The sequence below is a fragment of the Parasteatoda tepidariorum genome, chromosome 3, assembly GCF_982258835.1.
Source record: "Parasteatoda tepidariorum strain Cologne lab strain chromosome 3, Ptep-v5.0, whole genome shotgun sequence".
NCBI lineage: Eukaryota > Metazoa > Arthropoda > Arachnida > Araneae > Theridiidae > Parasteatoda > Parasteatoda tepidariorum.
This window is the reverse complement of record NC_141757.1, coordinates 65526194-65539818: the sequence shown is the minus strand read 5'-3', so window position 1 is coordinate 65539818 and position 13625 is coordinate 65526194. Positions and strand designations below refer to the sequence as shown.

The 13625-nt window shown below is 29.7% G+C and overlaps 1 protein-coding gene across 1 annotated transcript in view; it reads left to right on the top strand.

Annotated features, from left to right (window-relative positions):
- Positions 1–13625, top strand: part of LOC107441964 (putative ATP-dependent RNA helicase TDRD12) — a 75218-nt gene that overhangs the window by 10588 nt on the left and 51005 nt on the right. Inside the window, 6 exon segments of the mRNA XM_087160136.1 lie at positions 7133–7282; positions 7678–7760; positions 7851–7898; positions 8530–8649; positions 9534–9589; positions 11858–12013. Of these exon segments, the coding sequence (XP_087016262.1) occupies positions 7133–7282; positions 7678–7760; positions 7851–7898; positions 8530–8649; positions 9534–9589; positions 11858–12013 (613 nt within the window).

The following is a 13625-nucleotide window of genomic DNA, read 5'->3' as shown; positions in this document are numbered from 1 at the left end:
TGAATATAGTTGACAATGGCAATGGTTCTATCCAGAGTGTCTTGCAAAATGGTAGATTTTGTGCAAAGATTTTGCTGATGCAAAATGCAGTGAAATGATATCAATTTTTTCAAGTTTAAGTTTTCCTTTTTTAACAAAGCAACGAATCCTTCTTTTTTGCTTCTCATGGAAGGTGCGCCATCGGTGCAGACACTGACTAAATTACTGACATTCAATTGTATTATTACATACTTCTTTGAAGTTTTCGAAAATATCGGCTCCGTGAGTTCTTCCAGTTAGTGTACCCAACGCAAGTAGTTCTTCGTAACATTGAAAATCTTTAGTTATAGCACGAATAAAATATAAAACTTGTGCCGAATCTGTTTTATCAGTGCTTTCATTTAAAGCAATTGAAAAATAAACATCTTAATTTTGTATAATTGTTTAAAGTTGCTCTGTTACATTTTGCGCTAATTCGTGCTGTTGATCTGTTACAGTTCTTCTTGAAAGAGGTAATTGTTTGTATTTGTCGACATTTCTTGGATCTAACATACTCACTGCTTCAACAATACATTCTTTAATTATTTCAATGTCACTAAATGGTTTGCCCCTTTTTCCAAGTATATATGCTATTTTATACGTAACAGCAACTGCAGCGGAATTTTGATTTACAAAGGCACTAAAAGATGCCTGCTGATGATGCTTCTCATTTTTCAACTTTTGAAGTGCAGCTTTTCCTGATTCACCTTCTAAAGCGAAATATTTATGTTCTTTATGAGTCAAATAGTGTTTATTTGCATTCGCTTTTTTTAAAGTATTTAAAACTGTTTTGCACAACAAACACATCATTTTATCTTTCTCAGCAGTAAAGAAAAAATCGAACTCCCATTCTACATTAAATGTTCTGTTTTCATCACCTAATTTTCTTCTCTTACTATTTGACATGATGGATAAAAAAACGAATATCAAATAATATCTTTAACAACTGTTATAAGCCGTGTAACTGTTATAAGCACGCACTGTTAACTACAGTTTGCTGCAGATCGCAACAGGGAAGCGTTGAGAGATTCGAGTCAGAGAAGCCAAAGCAAGGTGTGACACTCAAATGGGAGATCTGAAACCAACAAATTTTGTAAATAGTATTTTGTAATTTTAATTTATTTTCAAATAAATATTACATAGAACATTATTCGTTTCTTTTAGATATGTAAATTACATAAACATTGTGGAATTTTCAGTCTTTGGCGGGATTTTTCGCGCAACTGTCATGGCGTTGATGTACAGTAGTTGTTTTTTGAAACGAACTCTACCATTTTGTACTAGGTGGCAAAGGGCCGCACAAGAACCTCGCGGAGGCCGCAGGTTCTCCACCTATAGTATAGGAGGTTGTTACATATAGGGGGACTTTCATGGCGATTTCACTGCTTAAAAAATGTAGCTTATAATGAATGAAATTTTATAAGTATAACTAAACTGCTGTTTGTAGAAAATGCAACACCATGAAAGAATCATCAGAATCAAATGAAATTTAATGCAGAAACGACTTGTACTGATACAAATAAATGATGAAATTTTCAAAACAAAAGAAACAAATTAAGCGTCCGAAATCAGTATTTGGTGCAGCCACCACGCGCTGCAATAAGTGCTGCTATACGACGTGGCATGGAGTCAAACAGATGTTGAATATCTGCTTGAGGAAGAGAATTCCATATCGCTTGTATGCGCAACCAAAGTTCGTCTTTGGAAACTGCAGGACGCGGATCACGAGTGAGACGCCGACCAACCATATCCCACACGTGCTCAATAGGCGACATATCCGGCGAATAAGCAGGCCAAGGAAGAAGTTGCATGCGTTGTGCTGAACAGAAGTCTCTAACAGTCCGCGCAACATGTGGGCGTGCATTATCCTGCTGAAAGATAGCTCCAGGGATGCCTTGAAGGAAAGGAACGACTTCGGGCTGTAGCACTTCACGGACGTATCTGTTGCTATTGAGATTACCCTCAATTCGTATCAAATTGGATCGTCCATGATACGAAATCGCACCCCAGACCATAACTCCGGGTGTTCGACCACTATGTCGTTCAATAATACACTCAGGAAGGCAGCGTTGACCGGCATAACGTCTAACACGAACACGGCCATCCTGGGTCCACAAATTGAAGCGTGATTCATCTGAAAAGACAACTTGGTGCCAATCAGCTCGCCAGTCTCTGTGCTCAAGAGCCCACTGCCGACGCAGCCGTCGATGATCCGCCGTGAGGGGAATCCTGTATAATGGCACCCTTGCACGCAATCCACGGCGCAGCAGACGACGACGAATTGACGAAGCCGACAATTGTACACCTGTAGCAGTAGACCAATGTGCTGCCAGCTGCCTGGAGGAAGCTGTGCGATCATTCACCGCCATGCGGAGCAGGTGTCGATCATCGCGCTCTGACGTCACCTTCTGTCGTCCAGTGCCTGTTTTTCGAGTTGTTCGGTGCTCGTCGGTCCACTGCTTCCAAACTCGCATCACTGTGGAACTGTTCCGCTGCATACGAGCTGCTATTGCGCGATAGGAAAATCCTCCTTCTCGAAGGCCGATTATCCTCCCTCGTTCAAACTCCGTAAGTTGCTTGAATTTCTTATTCTTCCGTCGTGGAGGCATACTCAGGTCTCACTAAACGTTTGCCACTAACAAATAATCATAGACTATTTTCAACGTCCCGCTACAGCACTTTATTTATACGCTTTCAGCATCAATTCAGAGGGCGCTGCGCGCGCCACGCACGCGCGATGGCTCTGAAACTTTATTAATTTGCATAATATCCTATAATTGACATTTGCTGCGAATTTCATTTGATTCTGATGATTCCTTCATGGTGTTGCATTTTCTACAAACAGCAGTTTATAATTGAAAACATCATAATGTGTTTCAAACTATTTTACCATGTTGAGATGCATACTGTCAATAATTTTATACTAGTGCATAGAAATGTATACTTCAAATTTGTTAATAACTGAAAAGAAATGCATTAATTATTAACCCTCTAAAACTGGCTAAATTAAAAAAAAGTCACAATTTTGATTTTGTAGATTTTTCTTTAAATTTTAGTTTTTTTTATTCTCTTTTTTTTTCACCTATAAAATTTTTTATAGTATAGTGTACAAACACTTATATCTGGCGTCTATTTTCTAGACACTTTTTAGCAATCAAAAATAAGTTTTTTTTTCTATATTCACGATTTGTTAAAAAAAATAGTATTAGTAAAAAATTAGTATTAGTAATTGTTGCTGCTTTTGGGATAGCTAAATATTTATTCTGTCTCTAAAAGCACATTAAAAAAGTTGTTTAAAATACAAGTAAAAGAAAAATAATCTTGTTTCACCGAGAAGAATATAACTATGAATATTTAAAAGCTGCATATTAATAGTGTTTGAAAATAACACTAGCAAACAAGCTTTATTTTGCTTCAAATTATGAATGTTTTCATCTAAATATCAATTTCTCTGTCTTAAATTAATTTTTCTTTAAGTTAAGCAGATTGTTTTACTTATAAATTATATCGGATTATTTGCTAATTTAATTCCGCACATCAAATTGAAATAAAAAAGTAGAAGGAAATGTCTTTATTCGTGAAAGAGAAAGCTCAAATTTTCTTCTGCTCACTTTTATTTATTTTTTTATGCAAAAATGTTTTCATTTTTAACAGGGTTCGCCAAGTGGGCCCACTTTGAAAAAACCCGCCCGGGTTTTATTGGGCGGGCCCACCTTGAAAAAACCCACTTGGAACGATAAGTGGGTTTTTTCGAAAAAACATTTTTTTTTTTTACTAAAACTTATTGTTTCGCATTTACTTTTATATAATTTATTGTGCAGCATAAATTTGTCAAATAGAGTTGCATGATTTATATGATTAAGTTTTTAATATTAGTAAAGTAAAAGAAACTCGAATCTTCATATAATTTTACAGTAGGTACCTACTATTGAAAACTTCAAGTGGTTTTTTTTCAAAAAGTAATATTTTAATGATATTAAATGAAATAAAAATTTAAATAATATACTCTGGAAAGATCAATTTTTCAAATATTGTTGCATGCTTTATATATTAATAAACAGGTTATTATTATTAATTCATATGTTTAAAAAAATTGAAAAGAAACAATTTTTTTCTTTTCTTACCACGTGATACATTAACAAATTTAAACAGTTTTATTTTCTGGCTTTAAAAAAAAAAAAAAAATGCTAAAACTTTTTATCAGAGAACTTTTTAAAATTATTTATCTAAAAATGCAATCATTTTCCTAGGGTTAATTACTTGAAAAAAAAAGGGACAAGTAACTGATACTCTTTATAATTATACGTAGTTTTAATTTCACTTTCACCTTATTATAAAAACATGTAAGACCATTAAATATTTATTTTAGTTTTTTATTTAACTCAAGTCAGATAAAATTTTAGTTTTTACTGATTATAAATATTTACTGATTATAATTTTATAATAGGTAATATCCATATGTTTAATAAATATAGTAAATAAATGTGTGTAAAAACAAAAAGATTAATAAACTTGTTCCATTTATGTTACTGCATTTATATTTTATAATTCCTAATTTAAAAAATTATGAAACATAATGTACTTAACAATAAAGAAGATTCAAATATGTAGTGATAATGCGTTATTTAAACTTAATATAAAATACATATAACCAGGGTTCCCCAAGTGGGCCCACTTTGAAAAAACCCACTTGGTGTTTTTTTTCACAAATTGTTTTTTTTTTTTTTTTAATTTGGTTCAAAAAGAAGTATCTCCTAATACTATCATTGGACACATCATTGAAGTTAACAAATATTTTAGAAATATGCATCAAGCACATGGATGGGCAAATGAAAAAAAACTGCTTGATGACCAAATGATACTAGGTGGAATTCATATTGTGAGCAGGTAAAAACTTTTGACAATAATTACCATAAATATGAAGAGATTGTTCTTGAACATCAAAATGAATCTAATAATGATATGTTGGGCTTTACCATAATAAATAATGTTGGGCTTTACCAATAAACTATCAATTGGGAAAAACAGATATCAATTGTTTCTTAAGATTTAAAAAAGCTTCAATCAGAAAGCATTTCAATTTCAGAAGCTGTTTAAATATGAATTAACTTACTATCGTGTGATGAATTAGAACCCCATAAACATTTTGTAAAAAGATTCAATCAGGCTGTTCAGCCACATCATTTATTAGCATATGCATCCTGGATCTCGAAACAAGGAGACAATTTTTAAATGATGAACAAGACCAATTAGCAGAAAACTGTCTTTCTAAGCATCATCCAGAATTTCTGCCACGTGTTATGGCATTCAAAATTTCCGATCCTGAATACTTTCCAAAATCAATGATGCTCGACACTGTTATTCAACAGTTTTCATCAAAAAATAGTGGAAAATTTTGGCAAAAAAAAAAAAAAAAAGTAAATAAAATTCATTGCTTCCACAAAGTTTCTGTCAATTCTTTTTTATTTGCACTCAGCACCAGCATCCTCTGTCTCTATCGAAAGACGCTTTTCAACTTTCGGTTTGGTGCAGAGTAAACTTCGAAATAGATTAAGAATAGATAAAGCTACAAAACTCGTAAAAGTGTATCACCATCTAAGAGAGAAATGTAGACTCTTTGAATCTGTTGTATGATAATAATAATAAGGGAAAAAATGGACCTTTTTTTAAGTTAACTCTTAACATCTGCTGACAATTTTTAACTATTTGGAGAAAGTTTATCACAATTAAAAAACAGTTAAAAATTAAAATATTACTTTTAAAATTTTTTAAATATTAAGATTTCATTTGAATACAATTTATTTTGTTACTTTTAATCATGTTTAAAAATATTGAAAGCAAACAAAAATTTTTTTTTATTAAGTGATACATTAAACAATAATAAACAAATTTAAAGTTTTATTTTCTGATTTTAAAAATAAGCTATAACTTTTTATGTATGCTTTTTAGTGTATGTATTTTAAGATTAATTTGTCTTTTGAAACTATAAAGTTAAAATGTATCTAAAAATGCATATATTTATCTAAATATTTGAAAAAAGGGGCAAGTAACTGATACTCTTTATAATTATATGTAATTTTAATTTCACTTTCTATTAATCGTATTATAAAAACATGGAAGACCATTAAATATTTATTCCAGTTTAATTTTAATACAGGTAAAAGTCAGATGAAATTTTAGTGTTTACTTATACAACTCTATTTAATGAATAAAAATATTTTCACAGTGAAATTTATGAGCACTAAATGAAAAAACCCAAATTCCCCGGGTTTTTTCAAATAAAACCCAATTTTCCCCGGATTTTTTCAATAAAACCCAGGCGGGTTGGGTTTTTTCAAAAATCCCCGGGTTTTTTCAAACCCTGATTTTTAACAATTTGTTGATTAAATGTGATTTAACCTGTCAGGAAACCTTGTTGTATAAAATTGACATCAATAATCATCTGTTATTTTTTTCTTAAATATAATGCATTAATTTAATGTTTTTTTTTTTACATTAAAGACCTATTATCTTACATTAAAGACCTATTATCTGAATGTTGTCCCCCATTCTGGATATGGTACATTCAACTACATTTAAAAAATTACATGAAATTTTCACTTTGTTCTTAGTTTCTATTTGGAGAAATCCAAAACAGGTTATAAAAGTTCAAAATATCATTATAAAAATGACATTGAGTACTAATGTAATTTTTCTAGTTGAACACAGCAATAAATTTTAAAACTTCATAAATCAATAAAAATTTTAAGCCCTCCAATTAAGCACTTAGCAAATTTTTAAATTGATAATATCTCATATCTTGAAAAAATGCATTAGATTTAAATTTAGCTGATTGGAATCAACAAAGCATGGTTGTAACTTTTTTAAAATTATTTTAGTAATAATTTATTTAAGATTTTCAAACTCATTTCTGATATTCGTATGTTTTCTTATGGCAGAAACCAGTTAGGCAGACCTACTATCTCTGCCTTTGTTACTCATCAATACGTATGCACATTCATATGTATTGGTTAATAACAGTGAAATTTTCTCCCAACAAATGTCTAGTTATGTAGCCTTTTTTTTATTTTGTAGACGTTGAGTAAAGTTTATTAACATTTATGTTTTGCTCTAGGTAAAAGATCCTGCACATTATGTTGTTAAAGAATATGCAAGTATCGGAGCCTCGCTTCAAGTTATTAAATTTATTGAAGTTGAAGAAACGATGCAAAATTATTATAGATCTATAGAATTGCCATTTAGCCAAATTCCATTAAAGGATACAGTAAGTGCAAATGTGCATTGAATCATGCATTTTCTACATCTGTAATTATTCATAATACTCTCTGAAAGAAGAGAAGAAAAAATTTCTTATAACTTAGCATTTAATATTTATTTGTTAGTTATTAATGTACATTACTACATTGTATAATAATGCTGTCTACATATATATATATATAGTTTTAAATGCTTTCACTCTACAAAAGTATATTATAAGTTTTGTAAAAAATATAGCTTTCTTGAAGTAAATCCAATGAAAATTAATCTTACTTTTTCCTATTCTTTTCTTTTTTAATTCTTAAATGTATGTATGTTAATTATTTTCTAAATGCTTTACTTTTTAAGATACAATAAAATAATATTTCTTTATTTGTTTTTATGATTTTTTACTGTTTTCAGATTGTGATTGTTTTGTTTAACAAGAAGTTCTTCCGTGCTCAAGTTCAAAGCATAATTAATACAACAAGAGGATATACTTTTAAGTAAGTTATGTTTGTGCCTAATACCAGTGGCCATGCTTTCATATGTGTGTATATTCACACAAATTAAACAATATTTTTCATTTATTACAGAGTTTACCTTTTGGATTATGGGAAAGAATGCACTGTACCTCGCTCTTGGTAGGATTTTTTTATTAGTGTCTTATTTTTGGGATTTGGTTATTGCCTTTATTTTTATATTCAACAATGATGAAATTTGATTTGCTTTGCTAGTTAAACCATTTTTGAAAAATATTGTTGAAAAATATTTGTGTCATTGATATTGCCAGTGTTTTACCTATTCAAATCAAGAAATGTAATGTGTGAGTCTAATTTAAATTTCTATTCAGTTTTCTCATAGCCTCTTTTCTCTCTGATTTGGTTCAAAAATTCAGTACTAATTTTATTTTTACCTTACTTGTCTTAAAATTGTTGAAGGTGATTCTATGATAAATTTTTGATTTATTATAGATTTTATTTTGTTTTTTGGAATTTTTTGTTTTTTGATAAACAAGTTCTTGATTCTATTTTTTTTTTTTGTTGCTGTGCAGTTGTTTTATACTTAATTATGAATTTTTTATATTTTTATGAACATATATTAAATGGATATATTGTTTTCAATTAAAATCAAATAATAGTGTGTGAATAGATTTATTGAATATCAAATTTGTTTATGAATAAACATAAACATTTATAAACCTATAGTGTAATATGGCACTTAACAAACACACTCTTGTTATTTACTATTTGTAATTACTATTATTATTTTCAGTGTATATGAAATTAATTCTGATTTTTTGGCACATCCTTTCCAAGCAATTACTTTTAAACTATTTGATGTTGAACCAATTAGCTTAGTTGTGAATTCAACAGATTTGACTCTATCTTATGGGTAAGTAATATTTGTTTTGAATGTTTTACCAGATTTATGAATTTTTGTTTTTTCATAGAATATTTCATGATTACCCATATTTCATGATTTAATTTGAACTTAATTCAAATTAAACTGTCTTTACTTTTTAATGTGATGATTTGTTTAATAATACAATAAAATTGTGATATTATGAACACTTGGAACTTTTTATTGCCTTAGTTTTATTAGCTTCAATATAACTACCAACTCAACTGAATTTTTAGTAAATTACTGGATAATTGCAATTTCTCCTGTTTTAAAAGTTCTCTTGGTTTTTGTATACTTTTAGAAAATTCCTTTAAGTTGGAGAATTGCATATTTTTGTAATTTTAACTGATTGATTAGGATAAAAGGATTATCGGGGACATCAGATTTTATCAACCATATGTCTGATTTCTCTGTCTTTTGTTAATGAATTATTGTGAATGCTGGTCATACTAAGGTTATTTTCATGTAAGTTAATGAACTAAATTATTGATTATCTATTTTCAAGTTTAGTTATATCTTTTGCTTTTATTGATTGGAAAATGAAATGCAACAGATTAAGGCAGTTAAGATGAAAAGTAATAATAAATTTTAAAAAAGTAATAACTGACTTCTATTTAAATATATTGAATTTCAATGAGAAATTACATTATTCTACAAAAAGTGAACAGTTTTGTCAATGTAACTATAAGTAAAAAAATTCTTATTATCAATTGAATATTTTTTGAAAGAGCGGTAAGTTTGTTAAAATTATGGAATTAAAATTATGGTGACATGCCATAATTTGCTTGGATCATTGCTTTTTCTCTCTCTCATGTTTCCAATTTTGTTTAACTATTTAATTGTTAATGCTATTGATGTGATTTTTTTTTCTTCAGTCCTGTAGATTCATGGGATCCTTCTTCTGTATCTTATATTACAAATATGAAAAGAGGTAATTCTATTTTCAACAAAACATCTTATTTTAAAATCTTTTTAAGCAATTGATACTTCCAACTTTGACTTTAAATATTGAATTAATTCTATCTGTGCTATCATTGAATATAGTGTTATTCTTGTTTTAGGGGGAAAAAATCAAAATAATCAGGTTGTAAAATTAGAATTTATAAAAGATTTTAGGATCCCTGCAAAGATATGTCTAGGAAAAAATTTTTTAGTCTGATTGCTGCATATAAATTTGAATTTTCAAAGTTTTCATTGAAAGTTATTCCAGAATTAAGAATAATTATCATAAGTATTTAAAGTACCTTAAATTAAAGATATAAAGTACCCAGGTTTTTATAGCTTTGGGAAAATACCCTGGGCATTTACCCATGTAAATACCCAAAATTCATAAATACCTGGATATTTATGAATTTTATTGAAAATTCAAAGATTATGTTTTTCTTTTGAGCTTTTGAAAAACTATGTATATTTAGGGTATAATTAAGTTTTCCTTTCATTGTCTATAGTTATTTATTTACTAAGAGGAAAAATTCCTTCATTTGAATATGTAAATTATTGGAATCATTGTTCTTTTTAGTTTTGAGAGTAGCTGTGGTTTAATAATCTTAAAGTTCACAGTTCTATTCATAATTTTCAATACATATGGTTTCAAAACTGACTCCTAAATTATTATTGCTTCTAATCAGATGCAGAACGAAACTGCTTAAACAAAATATCAAATGATTTTAAACTTACACTAAAAAAAAAAAATTATAATTTATTTTATTGTAGTTATTTTAAAAAAATAAAAAATTGGATATGAAATTTATAGTTTTATTTTTATCACTTATATTAAATTTATATAACTGATAGAAATGAACTCATTTAAGAAATTTTAAACTTATTCCCTGCACTCATTCGTTTCTTCTATTTCATCCTTCTCATAATTCATTTCTTCGATTTTATTGTCTTGGAAAAAAATGATTTTTTCTTGGAAAGTGTTTAACCTTCACATAAATCACTTAACATAAAGTTTTGTTTGTGATACTGCACAATGCAAACTTTTTTACATTAATATTTAGTGACTGCAAACTTTTTTACATTAACTTTTCTCCTCTGCAGAGTATTTATAGTTTTTTGTAATATTTTGGTGAATTTATACATCTTTGAGTTTTGTTGTTTATTTTTGAAAATAAAAGATGTTGTATTATTTCCAGAACTATAACCAAGATTAATGATGGTTATGTGCTTTATAAGGGACAAAAAATTATAAAAACCCTGATTTTGGGTATTAATCTAAGGCGGAGGTAAATACCCATTTGTGAATACCCTACTCACTGTGTATTTACCCGACCAACATCTATACTTAAAATATTGTGCTACCTTTCTTTTTTTAGGAAATTAAGTTCTTGTTCAACCTTAAAATATGTAGAAAAATTTCTTAAGCAGAATCAATATGACTATTAATTATAATGAAAGCAGTTTTTTTTTTATACATATTTTTATGTTAGTGGCTTCACAGAATGCATTTTCTCTTGTTGTTCAATGGATGTGGTTGGATAAATGGACTAAAATAGCCTGCCCTAGTATTCTATGGTTGATGTGTATTTGTAATTTTTTAATGGTCATTTAAAATGCTTGACTATATGTAATGAAACAGGGATGATTGTATTCCAGTATACTCTGGAATTCCAGATTTTTCGTATTATCCCTCCAGGTCTAGGAACTAGGAGCAGGGCATGTGATTTTTTAATTATTGTACAATTAAGTAAAATTCGTACATCGCGTTTTGTATTCACGTGATTTAAAAATCCAATATCGTGATTTGTATTTGCACATTTTTGATCTCAATGTCGTGATTCATTTTCACGTGAGTTTAAAGTCCAATGTCGCTAGTCATATTCATGGGATTTAAAAATCACACATCATGACTCATATTTACGCGATTTAAAAATCCAAAATTGTGATTTGTGTTTTCGCATTCTGAAATCCAACATTGCAATCCTTGCAAAAATTAAGTTTTCTTCTTAAATTAATTGCTATAAAAGTATGATATTTTTTATTGGTAGGTAATTTAAGTATAAATCTTAGTTCAAAGAGTTATATTAAATATGAATAGTATAGAAATTGATATCTTGTTATCCAATTTTTGAACCACATAAAATCTTCAGGGTTTTTCACTTTGTGTCACTATCACCCCTAATAAACAACTAATCTTTTTTTTTTTTGTAAATGTAGTTATTTTTAATCTTTTTTTCCCCTTCTTCCTTGAACTTAGATATGGAGGAAGCATATATTGAAGTAAAAGGTGTTGAAAAAAATATGCTTGTTGGATCTCTTTATGTTACTCTTTGTGATGGTGAAGTTATTTGCGTTAATGATGAACTGATTGGGAAACAATTTGCTCGTGCTTATCCTGATAGTTCAGAACTAAGTATGTTTAAAAGTTTTTTCTTTTTACTTTTTTTTATGTTTAACATACTGAAGATCTAAAACATTATGACCAGTTACTCAATAATATGTTGTGTCACCTTTCTAATTAAAAACAGCTGCAACCTTCCTTATGTATGCTACTAGATATTGGTAGATAAATGGAAGCAGGTTGTACAAATTTCTTAAGCAGTTCCAATCTAGCTGTCATGTCAGTTCCGTGATACTCGCTCCAAGTCTTCGATCCATTACAATCTGCCCTCTGTCAAATTCTCTTAAATCAGTAGCCTTTTCCATCACTCGTTAGAGTGAATGCAAGAATGATTGCTTACATTCTCCAGCAGCAGTTAAATACCGTTGCAACTTAATCACATGCCCTTTACATCATCCAAAGGAGTTCATTAGCAGATGTGGAGGAGGTCGTTATAGTTCATCAATGTACGGTGCTCAATAAAGAAACGGACCACCCTGATTAACTTTTGATCTAAGTATCAGATTTTCATGTTCTAAGACTTAATCTTAATGGTTCGAGGGGGTGACCTCAAATATGCTAGTTAAAAAGTGCATACAATATTTTAAATTATGAAATGAGGCACAAGACGTACATTCTTTGAATAAGCATGCTTTTATTTTCAACATCAAATTTTGTCAGGAGAGCACTTCAAAGTTTGGACCCCTTAATGTTAATTTTACTTTATATATACAGTAGAGTCTCGAAAATCCGAGGTAATTGGGGCTGTCACTACCTCGGATTACTGAAAACTCGGATTTTCCGAAAAAGTAGAAAATTTTTAACAACTACAAATGAAATTAAATAAAATGAGCATATTACCTTAAAATCCTTTATTCTTTAGTATAATGACGTAAAAGATTCTCTACAATTTAAAAAAATTGTCAATTTTTTGTTGCTTCAGTATATTACTTCTCTTTGTTGATGCGATAGTCAGCCAACTCTTCAAAAGCAAAACATCTGCAGGGGTGGCTTCAGTTTGCTGTTCTACATATTTTAAGGCTAGTTCTAAGGCTGCAGAATCTTCACTATGAGACTTTTTTTCTTCTGATAACGGATAGTCGTTTTCTTCTGTTTCATATTCTTCCTCATCTTCCATTATTTCTATAATACTTGAGTCTGTTATTTCCAGCTTGTCGTCACTATTTAGCCATTCATTTAGATCAACTGCATTAGAGTTTTCGCAGCCTGGTAATTCCTTCACCAAATCTTTCAAAACAATTGTTTCACTATCATCATCATTAATTTTCTCAATAGGCGTAACCAATTCAGGTAGAAACTTAGTCCACGATTTAATTACTGTCGTAGGTTGAACTTATTCCCAAGAATCTGCTACCCAGTAGACAACATCTCTCAGACTTACATTCCTCAAAACATCCGCAACACTTTCATCATCAGACTGAACTAAATGTTGTAACAAACGGTGTCGATATTTTTTCTTCAAATTTTCCAATATGCCCTGATCCTTTGGCTGAATCAAACTTGTAACATTGGCAGGAAAAAATATAGCACGGATTTCACCACAACGTAGCTTATCATCATCCGCATGAGATGGAGCGTTATCTAAAAACAAAATTGCTTTGCAAGGCATTTTTTCTCAATGCCT